This window comes from Neomonachus schauinslandi, chromosome 8 (genome assembly GCF_002201575.2).
Source record: "Neomonachus schauinslandi chromosome 8, ASM220157v2, whole genome shotgun sequence".
In the NCBI taxonomy this organism is placed as follows: domain Eukaryota; kingdom Metazoa; phylum Chordata; class Mammalia; order Carnivora; family Phocidae; genus Neomonachus; species Neomonachus schauinslandi.
Genome location: NC_058410.1, coordinates 52,823,010 through 52,844,836, shown reverse-complemented (window position 1 = coordinate 52,844,836; position 21,827 = coordinate 52,823,010). Strand labels below are relative to the sequence as shown.

Genomic DNA, 21,827 nt, shown 5'->3' with positions numbered 1-21,827 from the left:
ACACACACACACACACACACACACACACACACACACACACACACACACACCCCCTACAAAACACTGGATATCCCCAGGACTCCGTCTTTGGGGCTTCTTTATTATCATTATAACTTTACTCACTCATATTCGGTCTCATGGCTTTAAATATTATCTGTACCTGATCTGATGATTCTCAAATCTCTCTCTCCAGCTCACACTTCTCCCCTGAGCTCCAGTTTCATTTATAACACTATCTGACATTTCAATTTAGATACTTAATAGCTATTTTATATTAACTTGTTCAAAACAGAATTCTTAATCCCCAATCCCTTACAACCAGTCTTTCCTGTGGCCCCATCATCCTCTCAGCTACTCAGAGCCAAAAGCCTAGGATAACCCTGGTTCTTCTTCCTTTTCTGATCAGCCGCAACCACTCTCAGGAATTACCCAATCTATCAGCAAGTCCTCTTAGATATACTTCCAAAATATAGCCTGAACTGATCTGTTTCTCCAACACTGCAGTCAGTACCCCAGTCCACACCATCTCTCTCCTGTGACAGCCTCTTAATTAGGTTCCTTCTTTCCATTCTTGCCTAGGTTCAACTGAGTTTCTCCACAGGGCAGCCAGAATGCTATTTTAACATGCAACTCATATCATGTCACATTCCTGATTTAAATGGCTTCCCCTTGTGCTTAAAATTCAATCCATATTTCTTCCTTTGTTCTGCACAGCTCTACATGATTTGGCCTCTGCCTATCTCCCCATATCTCATTCACATGTGCTCACTGTGCTCTAGCCAAACAGGCCTTCTTCCTATTCCTTGCACATACCAAGCTTATTCTCTTCCCCACAGCCTTTATCCTTGCTTCTAAGGAAAACATTATTCCAGTGGCTGACTATCTCAAACTTTAGATCATCTCAAAATTCACCTGCTCGGAGGTACTCCCTGCCCACCCTATCTAAAGTAGTACACTACACTCCTTTTCCAGGACTCATGACTCTTAATTACTTCATTTCTTTGTTATTAATCTTACCCCTACTAGGATATAGTTCATAAGAACAGAAATCTTACCTGTCTTGTTTACTGCTCTATCCTCAGTGCCCAGAACACTGCCTCCGTGCACATAATCAGCACCCAACAAACATTTGTTGAAGTGAGTGCATAGTGCCTGCTTAAGGGAACTTCTGAAAGCCAAGCTACAGAAACCAAACTCTATATGGAGAAAGAGGGAGATTGCTTCCAGCTCTCCCAACCTGGTACAATCATCCTATTACATTGACCACATAAGCACATAAGAAAGTAAGATGAGGGGTGCCTGGGTGGCTCAGTCAGTTAAGCATCTGCCTTCAGCTCAGGTCATGATCTCAGGGTCCTGGGATGGAGCCCCGCATTGGGCTCCCTGCTCGGTGGGGAGTCTGTTTCTCCCTCTCCCTCTGCCTCTCTCCCCACTCATGCTCTCTCTTGCTCTCACTTTCTCAAATAAAATCCTTAAAAATAAATAAATAAATAAAGATGAGGCTAACGACGGACATAAAAAGAAAACAAAATAAACAAGAAAAAAAAACAAGCAAGTAAAATGATTCAAAGGGAAAACAGATTAATAGACAGCAGAGTAAATGTCCTAATGAAAAAGAATTCATTCAGCAAATAGGAGAGAACTTTTATTTTTTTTAAGATTTTATTTATTTAGTTGACACAGAGAGAGAGAGCACAAGCAGGGGGAGCAGCACAGGGAGAGGGAGAAGCACACTCTCCGCTGAGCAGGGAGCCCCATGCGGGGCTTTATCCCAGGACGCTGGGACCATGACCTGAGCCAAAGGCAGACGCTTAACCTACTGAGCCACCCAGGCACCCCAGGAGAGAACTTTTAAAAATTAATTACAGCCCAAGGTATGAAATAAATGTCCATGAGCCCATATTGATATAAATAAATAAATGTGGAAGAAGTGGCAAATCTTCCTTACAGAAAGATTTCTAAATAATTTAAGTAAATGCTCACCCCTCCAGGACTTAAAGCTTAATTTCCCCACCCCCATTCCTGTTACTTAGTAACTTGGTTCCAAAGAATAGAATATGCAAAGAGGAAGAAAAAGGTAACTTTCCATTAAAGAGACCTGGCAAGCACTACCCTCTCCAGGTGATCAGGATAACACCATCAGGGATAAACCATGTTGATAGCGTGTATCTCTGACAGGATGTGATGAGAAAGGTACTTCACTTCTCTAGTGTTCTTCCCCAAAACCCACAGTCCTAGTGTAACCATGAGAGAAACATTAGACAAACCCAAATTGAGGGACATTCTATAAAATATTTGACTAGTATTCCTCAAAATTATCAGTCATGAGAAACAGGGAAAGACTGAAAAATGGTCACAGACTGCAGGAGGCTAAGTGTGGTATAATGGGAAACAGATATTTGGTCTTTGTCCCTGGTTTCTGGCACATAGCTCCTAAAGCCTTTGGAATATCCAGAGTAAAAAGAGTGCCTCTGTATGCTAATGAGATGGCTGGTGGCTGGGTGTCCCTATACAGCTTCAGAATGAAGGCTGGTCACAAGAAAGACCAAAGCATGATTAGGGGGTTGGAACTTTCAGCCCCACCTCTGACCTCTAAGGAGGGAAGAGGAGCTGGAGACGGAGTTAATCACCAGTTAACCAATCATGCCTATATAATGAAACCTTCAGGGGAGCCTGGGTAGCTCAGCTGGTTAAGCGTCCGACCCTTGGTCTCGGCTCAGATCATGATCTCAGGGTACTGGGATCAAGCCCCACGTCAGGCTCCACCCTCAGTGCAGAGTCGGCTTGAGATTCTCTCTCCCTCTCCCTCTGCCCCTTCTGCTTGTGCTCTCTAAAATAAATAATTCTTTTAAAAAAATAAACATTTTTAATAATTATTACATCACAGAGATATCTCAGTAAATTCCAAAATGTAGACAGGCTACATTTACTGGTCACAATTTCAATAAAACTTGAGATGTACTAATAAAAATAAACAAAAGAAATCATGTCACTCCTATTAAAAAATAATCTTCCAAAGAACTCTTAAGTCAAAGAACAAATCAAAATTAAAATTGGAAATTTAGAAATAAACTCAATGTAATCCTTTTTTATCAGAATCTATTATTGGAAAGGCCAAAGTGATAAACTTTACAATCTGAAAATTATTTTATTGTTGAACAAGAAAAGCTGGAAATAAATTAACCTTCAATTGAAAGAACTAGAAAAAAGACAAAATTAATCAAAAGATTATAGGAGGAATTAATAAATGGAAAAGAATAAACAAACACATTAAAAAAAAAACCCCAGGAACTAATAAATAAATAAATAAAACCAAACACAAGTTTTTGGAAAGATCAATAAAAATGAAAGTACATTTAACAAGCCTAAAGAAAACTCAAGGGAAGAAAGAACTCAAAAAAAAAATAGCATTTGGAATAAGAAAGGGAATGTAGCTACATATATGATAGAAATTTTAAGGTGTGACCAGTTACTTGTTATCCTGGAATGGATTCTTAAACAGAAAAAGGACATTGGTGGAAAAAGTGGTAAAATCAGAATAAAGTCTGGCATTTAGTTAACAGTTACCAATGTTGATTTCTTAGGTTTGACAAATATACCATGGTAACATAGGCTAACATCTGGGAAAACTAGGTCAGCGATATACAGCAATTCTGCATTACCTATACAACTTTTCTGTAAATCTAAAATTATTCCAAAATAAAAATTTTAAAAGAAAGTAACCAGTGAAAATCTGTAGTGGGGGAAGAAAAGATGTCATTCACAATGGCACCAAAAGCGATACAATACCTTGGAATAAACGTCGGAAATGTATAAAACCTATACAAAATTTAAGTAAATCGGTAAGACTGTGCTAGAGGACATTAAAAAAATAGAGAATAATGGTGGTTACTGGGGGCTAGAGGAGGAGGACATGGGAAATCATTGCTTAATGGATACAGAGCTTGAGTCTGAAAATTTTCTGGAGATGAATGGTGGTGATAGTTGCACAACAATGCGAATGTACTTAATTCCACTGAACTGTACACTTAAAATGGTAACATGGTAAATTTCATATTCTATTTTACCACAATAAAAAGAGAATATACCATATTCCTAGATAGGAAAGCTCAGTATCATAAACATGTCAATTATTTCCAACTGATGAATCTAAAATATAATGCAATTGTAATAAAATCTTAAAACGATTGAATGTCTTTTTTTACTTGCTTCTACAATTCATTTCATCAGGAAAAAAGGGTTGGAGCTATGCCTCTCATCTTACACCAAAATAAATAGAGAAAAGATGTTTAAATGCAGAAAATGAGATCATAAAATTACTAAAAGAAATCACAGGAGAAATTTTAAAAATAATTGCAAAGTGGGAAAAACCTTCTAATGTGACACCAAGTCTGCAAGCTATTAAAATGTTTTTGATAAATCTGATAATATAAAAATTAAAATTTTCCTCATAACAAAAAGAAAAGCACAATAAAAAAAATAAACAACTAGGAAAAAATATTTGCAACTAACATCTCAGGAAAAATGTTAATTTCCCTAAAACATTCATCAGAACACTTACACCAAAGAGTAACTGGTCAAATAGACTTGTATGCAAAAATTACCATTTGGAGTTTTACAACATACATTAGTCCACTAAAATTCTAAAGTCCTGTAGTAAAGCATTTCCCAACCTTATCAGAACACTAAACCTTTTCTTATGGGCCATGTATTTACACCTTGCAGAACATTTCTTGGGAATTGCTTATCTAATAATTCTTATTATTCTCAGGGAAATTCATAATTCTGTGTCATCACATTGATTAAAGACGAAATCATACATTCTTATACTAAACATGTTTACATCTATTTGTGGGGATTACTTACTTGTTAAGCAGTTTTTAAATCTAGGATTTTATCAGAGTTCCAATCTCACCCCTCACCACACCACCAGAAAAGTTCTAATACCAACATTCAAGGGTCAGAGGTGGAGAGAACAAAAACCAAAAAGAATAGGTTTCTTTTTTTTTTTTTTTAAGATTTTATTTTTTAAGTAATCTCTACATCCCACATGGGGCTTGAATTCACATCCCTGAGATTAAGAGTCACATGCTCTACAGACCCAGTCAGACACCCCAAGGGTAGGTTTCTTAAAGGTTACCTTTTACACTGTAATTCAGTTACCTTACTAAACAGTGCCTTTTAAAGTAAGTAAAATAGGGGCGCCTGGGTGGCTCAGTTGTTAAGCGTCTGCCTTCGACTCAGGTCATGATCCCAGGGTCCTGGGATCGAGCCCCGCATCGGGCTCCCCACTCCACGGGAAGCCTGCTTCTCCCTCTCCCACTCCCCTGCTTGTGTTCCTGCTCTCGCTGTCTCTCTCTCTGTCAAATAAATAAATAAAGTCTTTAAAAAAATAATAGTAATAATAAAGTAGGTAAAATATAGTTAAACAAATATGGAGGCAGAGAATAAGCTGCCTGTGGACAGAATCATATACTGCATACATAATACCTTATTGCATAAGCAAAGTCAAGATAAATTACGGTCAGATAGAACAACATTGTGTTTTAAGTAAACAATCATACACCCAAATTACTGTGTTCATCCTCAATATCTCATCGGATCCTCACTATGAAATACTTGAAGGTAGGCAGGATAGATTTTACTGTTCCCACCTTACAAATAAGACAACTAAAGTTTTGATGATTTTCTTAAAGGCTAGTAATATTAAGAACTTAGCAGAAATCCAGGTCTACTTACTCTCCTACATTGTGTGTACAGATAAATAACAACAATTAATGCTAAAAAAATTTGTTGAATTATCTATTATGCCTTTGTACAAGGCAGCATTTTAATTTCAAGTATCATAAAAAAATACCTGGAGGTTATGCTCAAAGCAGGTCAAGGTTTGATTAAACAGACTGAGGAAGTTTTGTGTGCTATTTGATAATTCTTCACTTTTGTTCGTTAAACAATCTGTCAAAAAAACAGAAACGTATGTTAATATATCTCCAGCAACAATTATAAACTGTCATTTATCTCTCAAGCAATCATCTTCTGTTTCAAACTATAGTATTTCTTTATTCAAACAAGCATTATGTGTTCCACATAAGAGAATTTTCCAAATACATGAAGCTTACCCCTTCTAGTTCCTAAAAGATATTTTTTTACATCATAACCATTTTCACAAAAACCTTAGAATAATCACTCTCCTCTCTTTATGAAAATACACCAAATAAAATTTAAATTGATTTCTGATATGCTGCGAAGTCTTAATCATGAACTTCAGCTACCAAATGCTGACTTAATAAGGGTACTCTTAGTGCTGTTTATGCATCAGACTGTTTATCTTACATTAATTTAACCTAAATTCATATGCTTTTTGATCCTTTTTTGTATCAAATTTAGTAGTTCTGTGTCTCTTCCACCTTCACTTCTACTGCACCTAACAGGGTCAGCTTTTTCAATTTGCTCTTTCAAATCTATTGAGTTGTGGGACCAAGAAACAAGCTGGTAAGAATTTTGCCTAAAATACTGATAGAGGGGCTTTAAGTAAAGTCTGGAAATAAAAAGAATTATTTTACATGTTTTTTAAAATCTAAAATAAATGATACTCCTCTGCAACTTGATACTCTTGCTTAACATTAGCTCAAGTTCATTCTTCTTGGTTTCTATGCATCTAGGATATAGGTGCAAGTGCCTGGCTTCATATCCTGAAACTTGGGGTCAGCCATTTCAATCTCACTCTTTCAGAGTCCTTGGCCTCCTTACATTCCAAATACTCAAAAACATCTCTAATCCTGGACAACCTCCGGTTACTTTCTCTACTCCCAATTCTGTTTGTGGCACATTATTATAGAAAATTCTAAGGTTATAATTAAGGGACTCAATTCCAATGCTAATCTCAGGGCCACAAAACAATCCTTGTAGACACCCTACCAATTATTCCACAAGGAACATTCCAAATATTTTCTATTCTCTAGTACCTACTCCACCCTACTCTTGTCCTTAATTTCTTTTTTTTTTTTTTTAAAGATTTTATTTATTTATTCATGAGAGACAGAGACAGAGAGGCAGAGGGAGAAGCAGGCTCCAAAGGAGCAGGGAGCCCGATGTGGGACTTGATCCCAGGACCCCGGGATCATGACCGGAGCCGAAGGCAGACGCTTAACCATCTGAGCCACCCAGGTGCCCTTCTTGTCCTTAATTTCAACTGACGGCTGTATATTATACCCACTCAGGGACATCTAATATGATCTCTCTCAACTGGGAGTGGAGACAGGATAAGAAGCTATTGCAATTATCAAGGAGAAAGGTAGCAATGCAAACAAAGAATTCAATGGATAAGAGATAGATCAAATAGGTAGTGAAAGGTACTAGAATATAGCCCCCTCAAAATATGCCTCTTTGGCATATAGACTATTATTTTTTTAAAAGATTATTTATTTGAGAGAGAGCGTGGGGGTGGGAGGTGGGGGGGCAGAAGGAGGGAGGGAGAGAAAGCGAGAGAGAGTCTCAAGTAGACTCCATGCTGGACTCAGGGCCAATCTCACAACCCTGAGATCATGACCTGAGCCAAAATCAAGAGTTGGCTGCTTAACCGACTGAGCCACCCAGGTGCCCCTGGCATATTAGCCACTGGGAACCAGCAGAAGCAGGAAAATATGCAGAGTATTAGTATACTGGCCTAAAAGATTAATCAGGTTTTCTGTTTTTGTAGTTGACATTTTGCAGGGAGTAGTGGGAATACAATTTCATCCATAGCAATTGCACATCTATGTTAATGAGCCATGTCACGGCAACTGACATACAGTATAGGGATAGCTGGGTGTGTGGGGGTCCCCGGACTGCCTACAGCAGCAGTATAAAGCACATGAATGTGAGAGAACAGTGGCAATTTCTTCTCTACAGTATGTAACTGAAATAATTTCTTTATAAAGAAGTAATTTATAGGATAATTATGGAAAATAAAAACAAATAAAAAAATAATTTATAAAGGAAGCTTCCTCTGAACAAAAGAATTTAATCTCTTCTATTTTACTGACAACCATTCCTTTTCATTTAAAATAACTTGAAAATTAAACTAAACGCTAATATAGACTGGTCACCTTGTTAAGTACCACATTAATGCAGTACCATCAAATTTTTTCAATGATCATTAGAGAGTGGTATTATAAAGCACAAAGGAGTTCATTTATACAATACGATTTAAAATGTCTTCATTATTAAAGAGCCCTGACTTTCTGATTTAAAATAAAGGAAGTCCACTAAAATTCCTCTTTTATGCTTTTGTAGGAATTGGGAGCATAATGTTATAAGCAGTGAGAAGCTATATATTTTAGAAATTAGTAAGTTAAGGAATATTAGTAATAATAAAGCTTCCTGTAAGCACTAAGTGAAGTGGTTATTATGAATTTTCCACATCTCAGATAATCAATGCAGCCTCATCAAGGACAGATTAGCATAGCTTCTTTCTCAGTGAGGGCTCAAGCATCAGCTCAAGAAGCATTCTTAAAGGTGTGGAGGATTCAAGTTGATATCATGACGGAAATTATTAGCATCTTTAGATAAAGTATTTGGCATCCATTAGGAGTTTGTATAAAGATCTCTGCTGTTTTACAAAATTAGTTTTATAGAAAACAACAGAGACAATCACCAATTTCTGAAAAATAGGGCAAGCTTCAGAAAATATAGTATAAACTGTGAGAACTTTGTACCTGAAGAATATAATAAAGTTTAATGAGTACGAAAACAAAGACTTTTTTAAATTTTAAGATACAAATAAGTGAGTCTAATGCTTAGTAAATTACCACATAGATAAAATGAGAAATAGGGGTTCTGCTTAACTGAACTTTTGGTTAACCATGAAGTTTTATTATTGACTTTTTTTTTTAAGTTTTCATTTATTTGGAGAGAGAGAGTGAGTGAGAGAGAGTGAGAGTGAGTGAGAGAGAGAGAGAGAGAGAGCACCAGCAGGGGGAAGGGCAGAGGGAGAAGCAGACTCCCTGCCGAGGGGAGAGTCCAATGTGGGCTCGATCCCCAGACTCCAGAATCAGGACCTGAGCTGGTTTAACCGACTGAGCCACTCAGGCGTTCCTTAATATTGACTTTTAAAGAATTAAGACACAGTAAGTGAAGGGTGATAGAATATGTCTTTCCTAAAATATGCCTCTTTGCCTTAAGGATTATTTTGAGCTAAAGTCACTTGAAAAATAGCAAACACAGATAGCTTTCTGTGAATTGCCCTTATCTACCTAAAGACAGATGTTCCAAACGAAACTCAATCATCATAAATCCCTTCCCTGGGAGTTTTATCAACTAGGTAAGATTAACTTTTTTTTTTTTTTAAGATTTTATTTATTTTTTTGACAGAGAGAGAGAGATAGCTAGAAAGGGAACACAAGCAGGGGGAGTGGGAGAGGGAGAAGCAGGCTCCCCGCTGAGCAGGGAGCCCAATGTGGGGCTCGATGTGGGGCTCGATCCCAGGACCCTGGGATCATGACCTGAGCCGAAGGCAGATACTTAACAATTGAGCCACCCAGGCGCCCTGGTAAGATTAACTCTTATCACAGGAAAGGAGACCAATGGAACAGAATCCAGAGTCCAGGAATAAACCCCAGCATATACAGTCAACTATGAGCTGAATTCATAGAAAGAGAAGAATGGTGATTGCCAGGGGCTGGAGGAAATGGGGAGATGTTGGTCAAAGGATACAAACCTCCAGTTTTAAGATAAGTCCTAGGAATCTAATGTACAACATGGTAATTATAGTTAGCAATACTTACTGTCTTATATACTTATATATTTGAAAGTTGCTAAGAGAGTAAATCTTAAACATTCTCACCACAAAAAAGAAATGGTAATTATGTGACACATTACACCTCACACCATGGTGATAATCATTTTACAAAACAGATCAATCAATACACTGTACACCTTAAACTTATGTCTATCATAGTAAGAGAAAACAGAGAACCAAAACATTTTACCATAAAACAATCCATGGTCTCATCAAAGCTTGTGAACCTGCTAATTATTCAACTGTCAGATGCAAAGGATAACTTAGAAGTGTGTCAATAATAAGGCTATCCCTGTGTCAACAATACACTTTTGATAATAGCTTTAAAATTCTGTGCAGGAGAAATATTGATATATTTACTACTTAGCAGTCTCCACAAGAACTAGTTTCCATGTTATTTGTAATGTGAATTGGAAAAGCTGAGCTGTTAACATTTCTTTTAAGCCTCCATCAATTTCCAGAACCTTCTTTCCTACTAAGACTAATATCATTCAAAGACATAGGAATTCTAAAGATAAAAGAGATGGGAGTGGTACATGGATGACACTCTCTTTTTTATTGGGTTTCTAGCCTTCCTTTCATCAACTAAAAACTGCAGAGACAAGGTGTCAACCCACAGCTAGATCAAGTAGAAAGGAAAGGTGGTTTTTGGCAGTGCATTCATTTTAATAATATTCTTTTAAACAATATTTTAGCTTTTATATTTTTACATTTTTAATAATCTTTTTTAAGATTTTATTTATTTATTTATTTTAGAGAAAGAAAGAGAGAGAGAGAGAGGGAAGGGGCAGATGGGGACAGAGAGGGACAAGAAGACTCCACACTGAGTATGCAGCACAACACTGGTCTCAATCTTACAACCCTGAGACCATGACCTGAGCTAATACCAAGAGTCGGGCATTCAACCAACTGAACCACCCAGGTGCCCCTTTAATAATCTTTTTAAATTTTTTTTTGTATTTTCATATTTTAAGTAATAGTCTTTTTTAAAAAATAGCCTCTTAAATTCACTTAAAAAGATTTTTACCAATATAATTACAGTTCTGCATTTGCTAGCAGAGAGGATGAAAAAAATAGTCATTTTTTATCAAAAGATACATTCTTACAAAATGGATCACATATTGGTTTAACTCTCCATTAAAAACAATTTTTTAAGGGGCAACTGGGTGGCTCAATTGTTAAACATCTGCCTTCAGCTCAGGTCATGATCCCAGGATCCTGGGATCGAGCCCCACATCTGGCTTCCCCACTCAGCAGGAAGCCTGTTCTCCCTCTCCCACTCCCCCTGCTTGTGTTCCCTCTCTCGTTGTGTCTCTCTCTGTCAAAATAAATAAATAAAATCTTAAAAAACAAAAAACAATTTTTTAAACATATCAGTAGTTTTTGTACTACTGATACTTTGTACTACTGTACTTTGCCATTTTTTCCCTTCCCATTTTATCTTTTAGGTGCTAGAATGAATGGATTCCATATTATTCACCATTAAAGATCCTTATTGCTGGCCTCACCCATCAGGGTGTATTTGCAAATTTAATAACTAGATCATCACAAAAAGGTAATGGAGACAAATGGGTTAGTGGCTTGAGTTTAATAATTTCATTAAAAATTCTGAGAAAACTGTTTTTCTTTGTATTTAAATAAAAAGGCAAATAATCCAGAAAATTTTTTGAAAATCTGTATTGTGATTTTCATGTATATACTGTAGAGGAAAAATAATTTTCCCTCTATCTTTCTAAGTTCTCAGCTGGGGTTCCTATAACAAAAAACAGATAACAGGAGAAAGACAAACAATAGTTTAACTTGTATCTCTCATATATACATGGCAGACACACAGGAAAAATGAGTAACTCAAAGAGATGGCTAAGAATTCAGGCTTATATACCACCTTCAGCTAAAAGCAAAGAAAGAAGAGTATGAGGGAGGCTGGTTATGAAGAAGTGACCAGGAGAAGCATTGTAAATGAATGTAAGGTTTGTTATGTAGATGTATGTCCCTGCTTTTTCCATTTTTAAGATTCACCTGTGAGTTAGAGTCATCCGTTTCTTGGTACAGAGAAGGAAATACTCTTACATGGAGATTTCCTTTATAAATACAAATTTCCCTTATAAAATGGTTACTTCTACTCTGTGTTCAGAGCTTCTCCTGTGCCTGCTGTTTATCAAAATAATCAGCTCAAAATTATCCTCATACCAAAGAGGCATATTTTAGGGTAGCATATTCTGGTCTCCTACAGTCAATTTTAGAATAGTATTTACTAGTTTCCTGCAGTACAAAATTACAACATCCAAGCAAACTTCTGACCAGGCACAATTCCTTTAAAATTGTAACATGACTGTTGTCTTCCATTTATTGAAGGAGTAAACATCCCTGTATTCTTCTACATATTTCTAAAGGTCAATGATTTAAAAGAACAATGAATGAATAGGTAGGAAATAGATTTTCTTTTTAAGTGCACAAGTAAGTGGAAACCTTTATTATCATTCATTAAGAAAATAAAAGAGTGGGGGCGCCTGGGTGGCTCCGTTGGTTAAGCATCCAGCTCTTGGTTTCTGCTCAGGTTGTAATCTCATGGTCCTGAGATCAAGCCCCGAGTCTGGCTCTGTACTCAGCACGGAGAGAATTAAGATTCTCTCTCCCTCTCCCTTTGCCCCTGCCCACCTCAAATAAATAAATAAATCTTAAAAAAAAAAAGAGAGAGGGCGCCTGGGTGGCTCAGTTGGTTAAGCGACTGCCTTCGGCTCAGGTCATGATCCTGGAGTCCCTGGATCGAGTCCCGCATCGGGCTCCTGCTCGGCAGGGAGCCTGCTTCTGCCTCTGACCCTCCCCCCTCTCATGTGCTCTCTCTCTCTCTCATTCTGTCTGTCTCAAATAAATAAATAAAATCTTTAAAAAAAAAAAAAAAAAAAAAAAAAAAGAGAGAGAGAGAGATTGAGAGTAAAGATCCCATGAAATTAGTGTTTAATAGATCTGGTTGCTAGAGATGCAATTTCATGAGAACCTAATGCCAGATCACTGCTGAGCATTTACATTTTCCTAGAAAATGTGCAACTCTATTAAAAATTTTTTTTCACATTATCTAGTTTTAATTTTATGTAGTATTAATTGTTCTTTGGAAAAATAGAATATTTTACATTTATATTTTTAGTAAAAGATTAAGCTTTCCATAATATCAAGCATGTATATAGCATAAAAACACCCTGCTTCTTTCACCTGACCACATGTCAGGTGACCAAATTAATTTTAATTAGGAAGTAAGTATTTCATTTGTTCTTCAAAAGAAGTTCAATCAAGGAATATTTTCAAGATAGGATGGCTCACAGAAAAGCAAAGTTATCCTAAGAATTTATTCTAAAGAGTTTTATAACTACCATATTAAGTAAATATGCAGCAAAATGTTTTCTTTCTTTTTTTAACTAACTGAAAAAAAAAGCTACTTTGAATTAGTGAAGTCTTTGTCACAAAACATCTTTTAAAGAAAAGATGCTTTGGGGCGCCTGGGTGGCTCAGTAGTTAAGCGTCTGCCTTCAGCTCGGGTCATGGTCCTGGGGTCCTGGGATCAAGCCCTGCATCGGGCTCCCTGCTCAGCAGGGAGTCTGCTTCTCCCTCTCCCTCTGCTGCTCCCCCTGCTTGTGCTCTCTTTCTCTCTATCACTCTCTCTGTGTCAAATAAATAAATAAAATCTTTAATTAAAAAAAAGATGCTTTACATCTCAAGTATAAAAAATTAAGTCACACCAGTCAAAAGAAGTGAACCCCAATATATATCCCATTTATTCTAATTAATTTAAAATTAATTATAATTAATATATTTTTCCTATATCAATGGATTTAAGGGCTTAAGAATACTTAAAAATAGCTCTCCTATATAGGGTAAGCAAACTGTTCAATCATATTTATACTAGAAACTTCTACACCAGAAAAGTAAAGCTTTTGCTCTTAAAAAAAAAAAAGTAACTGTCAGCCAAGCCTCTGTTCAAATTACCAGACAATCTGAATAGAGACAAAATTAGAAGAGTCAATATTCAATATACCATGATGTACTACAAAGAAAAGAAATTTAGCAGGGGTCTTTTTACCATTTAGTTTTTCTCATATGAACTAAACAAAAAGACAAATCCTTAGAAAAGTTAAACTCATTAATGACTGACAGGTACACAGGTTTTTAATCCTGCGGATTTCTCCTGCCCATGCCCTACTTTATGTTTTCTTTGCTTCTTGCCTAAACTATTTTGTAATAACTTCCTCACTGGTCTCTCTCTTCCTCTTCCAATGGGATTCCATAAAAAGAAAAAATAAAGGGTCCTTGTAGTAAAAAAAAAAAAGAAGAAAAAAAGCTACAGATGGTGACTGTAGCTACTGCGGTGAGCACTGAGTATTGTATAGAACTGTCGAATCACTAAGTTGCACCCCTGAAACTAATATAACACTGTAGGTCAACTATACTTCAATAATTTTTTAATGAAATACATAAAAAAATAAAAAGCTTGGAAAGTGCTAAGTTAAATGTTAAAAAAGATTTTTTTAACCTGTAGTACTTCTTACTGCCTTTAATATTCCATGTGTATTGTAAATGTCCAAAATACTGTAATATACAACCATTTCTTAATAAAATGCTTATGATAAACTACTGTATCAGTCAAGGTCCTATTTTCCTTTTCCAATTTTACCTCCCACTGTGCTTCCAGACCCTGGAACACCTACTACTCTTTTACACCTCTGTGTCTCTGTCCATGATGCCTAGTTCTCTGCAGTGTCCTTCCTCTCATCTCTACTTACTGAAATCACACCTAGCCATAAAGGTATAGGATCAAAAGCTACCTCCACCAGGAAGTCATTTCAAATTCTCCCCAACTTATTTTCTACTTCCCCCAACAATTCTATAACTTTATTAAAGCATTTATTTGTCTGCCTTAGATTATCCTATAAACATAGCTTTCTCCCTCACTAAATTATAAGGCACGGAAAGTAAGAACTGCCTAGTACACAGCTGGTATTCAAAACACAAACTGAAATAGTTTTAATTTTTCCAAAGAGTGCCTGAAAATAGATCTCACTGTGTTATACAAATACATATAAACTCACGAAACTGGTAGAACAGATGTTACCATCTCCCATTACCACCATTTGACAGATTATAAACATAATTATTATTATATTAAACAGTTAACATTTCTTCAACATTATGTGCCAGCTACTCAGCTAAGTTCTTTACACAATTTTTTTCATTTAATCCTAAAAACAATTTTATAAGATAGGTTCCATTATTATCCCCAATTCATCCCCAAATCAGATGAGGAAACTGAAGGTCCAAGAGGTGAAGTTACAAGCCCAAGGTCTGACTGCAAGTGAGTCAGGGTTAGGAAGTGCCAGAGCTCAGAATCAAGGCCAGATCTGTCTGACTGCAAAATTCATCCTGTCAACTGCGACACTTTTCTGCCTTTCAATATTTGCCCAAGTAATTCCCACTAATAAACCATGATGCTAATCGTAGTTCTTTAAACTTAGTAATAAAAAGTATTATCTAGCTTCAAAGATCTTAAAATTCACTAAAATCTGACATCTGTACTATTGAATCACAACTGCAACATGAAAATGAAAGAATTACTTACTTGCACAATTTGCCTTCTGCCATGTGGAATTAAAAAACTCAGACAGAATCACAACTATCTGCATTCTATCTGCCATTAAGAGACTTTTGGCACAACTATGACTCTCTGATGTATTCTGTAACAAAAAGATAGAAAAATACAATCTGAGTATTTTTAGACTTCCCAAACAAAAGCTTTAGGAAAAAAAAAACCCTTATAAAAATAACTAAAATATTTATTAAAAGCATTTAACATTTTGACTGATATAATCAAATAATAATGTCATTAATAACAACTGTAATAAAACAAAAGCAGCTAAATATTTATTGATACCAGGTTCATTGGCAAGGGAAGAAAATCTTTGCTTCTTAAATAAATACTTGCTTCTATAGAACAATCTCAACCACTTAGGCCCAAACCGCGTGCATCATATTTCTTACTTTTTATACATAGGAAAAAATTCTGGAAAGCTTTCATCAAAATGTAGCACTGGTTATCTCTGAATAACAGAAATATGGTGATTTTCATTTTCATTTTTGCCTCTTTCACACTGTCTAAATTTTTCTACAATGAACATATACTATTTACATAATTTCTTTAATCTGGTGAGTAAATGATTACAAAATATTTAAGTTTCATCTTCTGGGAAATTTTTAGTTCAAAACCTTATAAATCACAAAAAAAATGGGACACACAAATTTGTACCCAAATAGTTTATACCCACATAGAATATGCTGTCCACAGATCATTTTAATAATGAAACGCACACTATGCAAAAAAGTAAATCCAAGTTCCTAAATTATTTTATCCTTATCGATTTCTTTTCCCTTTTGCCCCAAGCAAGGAATTAAGTCGTGCTGACCCTTCATTCTTTCAAAGTTATTTAACTCCTACTACTTACTTACCAGGCACTCTAAGAATCCTGGAGTTTTGAGGATACAGAAAATATAATGCCATAAACACTGGAACTTCAAGAACCTCCCCAGAGGTTAACTACCAAGTCTTGTCAACTCTACCTCCTACATATCTCTGAAATCTATCCATTTCCCTCCATCACAATGGTCCCCATGTAGCCTAGCCACCATTTCTTACAACACTGCAAGAGTCTCTTAATTCATCTCGCACACGTATTCTTCCCCTACCCTCCCCATCCCGTTCCCTCCACTTTCTCTCACGTAACCAGAATGATTGTTTAAAGTACAAATCTGATCACATCATTCTACAGAATTAAACCTGTCAATAACATCTCACTGCTTCAACATGAAAGTCTAAAACCCTTAACATACCTAATAAGGCCTACATGACCGGGTACCTACCTACTTCTTCAGGCTCAGATCACTAGTCTACTCCTGGCTCATAGTACTTTTGAGTTCTTTCTAGTGCTCAAACACACCAGACTCAGAGTCTTCACACCTGCTACTTTTTACATGTATACCTTCTCACCTCTGCCCCACACCTGCTCAGATTTTAAATATCAGCTTTAACCACTGACCACTCAACTTACGACCAGCCCTAGTCAAGATCAGCTCCCTTATATGCTTTGGTAGCATCTGGGGTTTTTTACTGTGCAACACTTATCACACCTGAATTAAATAATTACTTGTATTATTATATGCTTAATATCTGTTTTCCCTACCAGACGACAAGCTCTGCTTATTCACAGCTATATCCCTAGTAACTAGGTACTCAATAATTTTCTTGAATGAATGCATAAGAAGCATTATTTTCTGATCACTAATGAAAGACAGATTATTATGTTATTCTATGTTCTGAGTTTCTCCCTATATTCCTAAGACTTTATTTATCAGTCTATAGTTAATAAGTATGTTGAACAGTTCCAGGTACACACCTCTAATCACTAGCACCTACATAAATATATATACATATCTTTGTATATCTATACCTATTTATATAAATTTTAAACAAACCAAGTAGAATGAGATAGAGCTAAGCAATTCAGAGTTTGGGAGTCAAAGCATCCTGGCAACTTCTCTGTGGATGCTGAACAGCTCAATGAAACCACTATCGGTTTATACTAAAAGAAGAAAGTATGACTCTAAGGAAGAGGAAATCAGTCAGTTGTACCATTCAAGTTTCACAAATCACTGTATTCTTTACCTTCAGGTAATAAAACTATATGTGGTCCTTATCTCAGTAATTCCAAGAGGAAGTGACAAGAAAATACAATTCTCATCAGACAATTCTGTTAAATTAAATGAATTAGCTTGCTGTACCAGAGAAATAGCTTGCAAATTTCTACCTTTGATTCTTTTTCTCCTTGTTACACTTCCCTCCTCTCTCAATCAATCCATGGACATGGATTCACCCTGAAGAGATGATAAAGGATATCTTATTCAAAATTCAGCTTATAGGTTTTCTTTGATTAACCCCACCTTGCTCTGTCCCCTTCTTTAATTCAACATCTCCCTTAACCCTTTTGCTGTAAATTGCTATTGTACAAAATATAACATTCACATTGATGATTTTTTCCCTTTTTCTTTTTCTCTTTCTCAAAATAGGTTTATTTCCCCAACTATGCTGATAGTTTGAACGTTGGGCCTTATCCTCCTTTTCCTTCTGTATCGTTTTACCAGCCCAATATTTAAGAATAGCATGTGCTTGCTGATTAAACTGACTTAAAGGAAAGATTGAGCCTATGTGAGTCAAATACATTACTCCCTAGAAATAACCCCCCCCACACACACACAAAGAACAACTGATTCCTTCAAGTTCACTTCTAAGAAACTCAGAACACTTTTTTCCCATAAGTTCATTATTACACACGATGATTCAATTCCCAAACCAATCCAAGAAAGCCTATTAAATCCATGAAGTACCTCAGAACCATAGAAATTATGATTTTGAGCAACAAAGCACATCCACCTCTACTGAGGAAAGGAAAGGAAAGAGATCAAGGTCTAGGATGAATTGGAGAGGAAATCCAGATTGAGTAAAGGGTTTTTCTGCCTTTTTTTTTTTTTAACTCTTTACTCTCTTCCTTTCACACAAAGGTGAAGTGAGCCTGGTGCCCAGATCACTGGTAGAATATGACGGGCACAAATAAGAGGAAGGAAGTTTCTGCCCCACCCCCACCCCCCACCAAGCCTCTCTTGGGCAATGAGGAATTCATGTGGAAATTCAAGCACAGATTGGGTGATGACCATAATACTGTACCACTAGAGTTTGGGGTTATTTTTTAACCGCTTCTTAATTCCACAGTATCTATACAAATGAGGAAAGCATATGCTCCCTCAAAAGATCCAAACTTTGCATCATGATTCATTATCTTGGCCATAAAACAACTCACCTAATTGCTCAAAATAGAATATGATGTCATATTACTCCTTGCTATAGTGACAGGGACAAGTCTTGAGTACTTTATTTTTAAATCATAGAAAGATAGATGGATAGGGATATACATCTACCTTACTATACCTAATAGAAGTATGCCTGAAAAATATTGCAGGTAAGCTAAATTTATTTAAACCATGTTAAAATCAAATACAAATGGAGACCAGACTTAAACATTCCCTGATCAGACAAAACCAGTTTAGTCATACAAACAAAAGCTTAATTTAGCTTACTTTGCAAGACAAGTGAGGCTAACATGACCTGTGCCCCTTCTTGCTTATCTCTTTGAAAATCATAAACCAGACTTATACTGTTCCCCAAAATTGATATGAGGTAATTACTAACCAATTCTCTTTAAGAAAATTCCTATGAAAAGTAAAAAGAAAATTCCTATATTGAAACCAAACCTGTGAAGAATTAGTGCAGTCACCCTTGCATACTATGTACATTGCTTTATAACAATGCATCTCTGAGCCTCATTCCATCTTTTGGTTTGAGTGCTCCCAGTTTGCAAACTGTCTTTTTGGTGTGTGCACAATGAACTTTTACTAATTGCTACTTCAGTGATTCATTGGTTTTACTTGTTTTTTCCAAACTTGAAAACTAGCTCTTTACCGAAAGATTGCCCACACAATTTATTTAAGGCAAATAAATTTCCTATTTATGTAAAAAAAAAATAGATTTGTTAAGTAATATCAGGTTGACTTAAAGCAGGATGCAACTCTATATAACGTATTTTGTCAGATCAACTATGATTTATGAAATAATTCCAATCACATTTTCGTGAGACTACTTGTCCTCTCAATACAAGAGGAACTTTCCCTCTCCACAATCCCAATGTCATTCTTCATGTTTTTCCTTTACAAGGCATATCCAGCCCACACCTCATGACTCCTACCAGCCCTGAACACTCTTATCCTTTACTGCTCTAGACCCTATAAGTTTCTTATTAGCAGGAACATGTATTCTCTCCCTTTCTCTTTTTTATTAAACCCCTCACAGGACCTACCACATGACCAGAAAAGTGCTAAGAGTACCAAAAATGGAGGGCAGATATACCACTTCCTAAAATTTTAGCTCCCATTTACTGAGAACTACTACTACATGCTAGTTTTCTAAGAGCTCCTTTTATCTTATCGATAAGAAAACAGGCATAGAGATGTAAGTAACTTGCCCAGAATATGCCAGCTAATAGGAACTGGACTCCTGGCAGACCAGCCAAAGACTGTCTTAATCACTAAGATAAGCTCTCACATGTTATCTCTTTTAATCTTTGTAACAGTCACATCAGGCAGCTGTGTCTCTTCATTTTGCAGAGGAGTAAACTAAGACTGTAAGATAATTAATCCAAGCCCAAGCTGCTATAAAGTGGTGGATCTGATATTATCTGGCTACAAAGCTCAAGCCTCCTAAGCACTACCACACTATTGTTTCCCCCCTCTACTTGGAGTTTCAGGAAAGGGTCCTTCCTGGGAACACCAGATAGAGATGGGAAGAAGCTGTGTCAGAGTGGGGTGAAGACAGTAAAGGAGGGAAACGAAAGATAGGGTTAAGGGCACAGGACCCCCAAGAAAAACAGCCACACCTATCTGCAAACATGTATCAAGAAGATGCCCAACAGCAGCCATGGAGGCAAAACTCCAAACTCCAAGACTTATAAAGCCACCCACTCTTCTGATGCCCCAAACTGCACAGTCCCAGTCCAATCCCTTTTCCTTACAAATAGGGAAACTGAGGCCCCCAGAGTAAACCATCATTACATCCTCCTTTCCCAACCCTCCACGCTGGAGGTCCCAGGTGTGCTCCTCTACCCACCCCCACTGCTCGAATGATGTTGTCCATCTTGTTGGCGACCTGTTGGAAGAGGGGGTAGCAGGTCTGACAGAGGCGCACCGGCCGGGCGCTGCGCACTAGACACCCGGTCAGCTCTGCGCTGCTGTTGGCGAAGTCCAGTAACAGCTCCCGACACTCGGGATCCAGATCCGGCAGGTCCGGGGGTAGTGACAGCGGCCCCAGTCTTCCGCCCTGCAGCAGGGTCAGGGACAAGTCCTCCACCTCCAGCAACTGCTGCTCCGACAGGAGGTCGTGAAGGACCCTGTGGGGGCTGCTGACCAAGGCGAGAGCGCCCAGAGCCAGCCCCGACCACAGCAGCGGCACCAGCAGCAGCCGCGGCAGAAGCAACGACCTCCGCCATGCGACTGTCGCGTCCGGACCCATTGCGGGGTTCACAAACCCCAAGGTACTCACTGCCGCGCCTCCAACCCCAGCCGGTGCCGGGGACCGCCGCCGCTTCCGGCTTCCTCGGCGCAGGCCGCGAGCGGGGTCACGAGGCGCGCGCGTCATGGCCCCGCCTTCGGCGCGCGCGTCATGGCCCCGCCTTCGGCGCGCGGCGCCCCGCCCCATTGGCTGCCGAGAGCTTCTCGCGGCCCTCGGGCCGGCGCGCGTGCGGAAGCGCGCACACACAGGCCGGTTCGCGCTCCCAGCCGGCTACAGGCACCTGACTGAAAGGATGCGAGACCGAGAGTGGCGTCAGGCTGTGGACCATCGAGCCGAGGCTCGCCCACTCTGTAACTACAGGCGTCCACCACGTCGGACAATTGAATCTCGGGGATCTGGGCCCTCGGTCGCCCACCGCTTTGGGAGTTCCCAGCGTTCCAGAAGTCTGAGGAGTTACTTCCCACCGCAGAAAGCCGGACGGTCTCCGCCGTGGGAATTACGAGTGAGTTCCTTGAGAAAGCCTGCTGGCAGGTGCCTTTGCAGGTTTTTGCTTGGTGGTTTCTTAGCATAATTTCCTCCTTCATCCTATTTGGAAAGAGTAATAACATCTGTTGATTATTTTGGGTGGTGGAGCCTAGTGGCTTCCGAGCTTTTTTTTCTTTTAACTTGAAACTGTCAACGTCAGCGTTGTCCAATAGTCCTTGTACGATAATGGAAGAATTCTAGATCTGCATTTTCTAATACGGTAGCCGCTAGCCACTTGTGGCTGTTGAGCGGTGGTAACGTAGCTACTGCGACCGAGGAACTTAATTTTTAATTGTACTTAATTTAACTGCAGATAGCCCCATCGGGCTCGTGGTGCTGTGTTGGACAGCGCAGGTTCCCTCACTGTGT

General features: G+C 38.0%; 1 protein-coding gene across 1 annotated transcript in view; it reads right to left on the bottom strand.

Moving 5' to 3' along the window:
* Positions 1–21,013, bottom strand: part of OSTM1 (osteoclastogenesis associated transmembrane protein 1) — a 32,342-nt gene extending 11,329 nt beyond the window's left edge. Inside the window, exons 1-3 of the mRNA XM_021693142.1 lie at positions 20,532–21,013; positions 15,387–15,501; positions 5,858–5,955 (exon numbers count right to left, since the gene is read on the bottom strand). Coding sequence (XP_021548817.1) covers positions 5,858–5,955; positions 15,387–15,501; positions 20,532–20,933 — 615 coding nt within the window. The 5' untranslated portion in view covers positions 20,934–21,013. The remainder of the gene's footprint in view (positions 1–5,857; positions 5,956–15,386; positions 15,502–20,531) is intronic.
* Between the last annotated feature and the right edge of the window lie 814 nt (positions 21,014–21,827).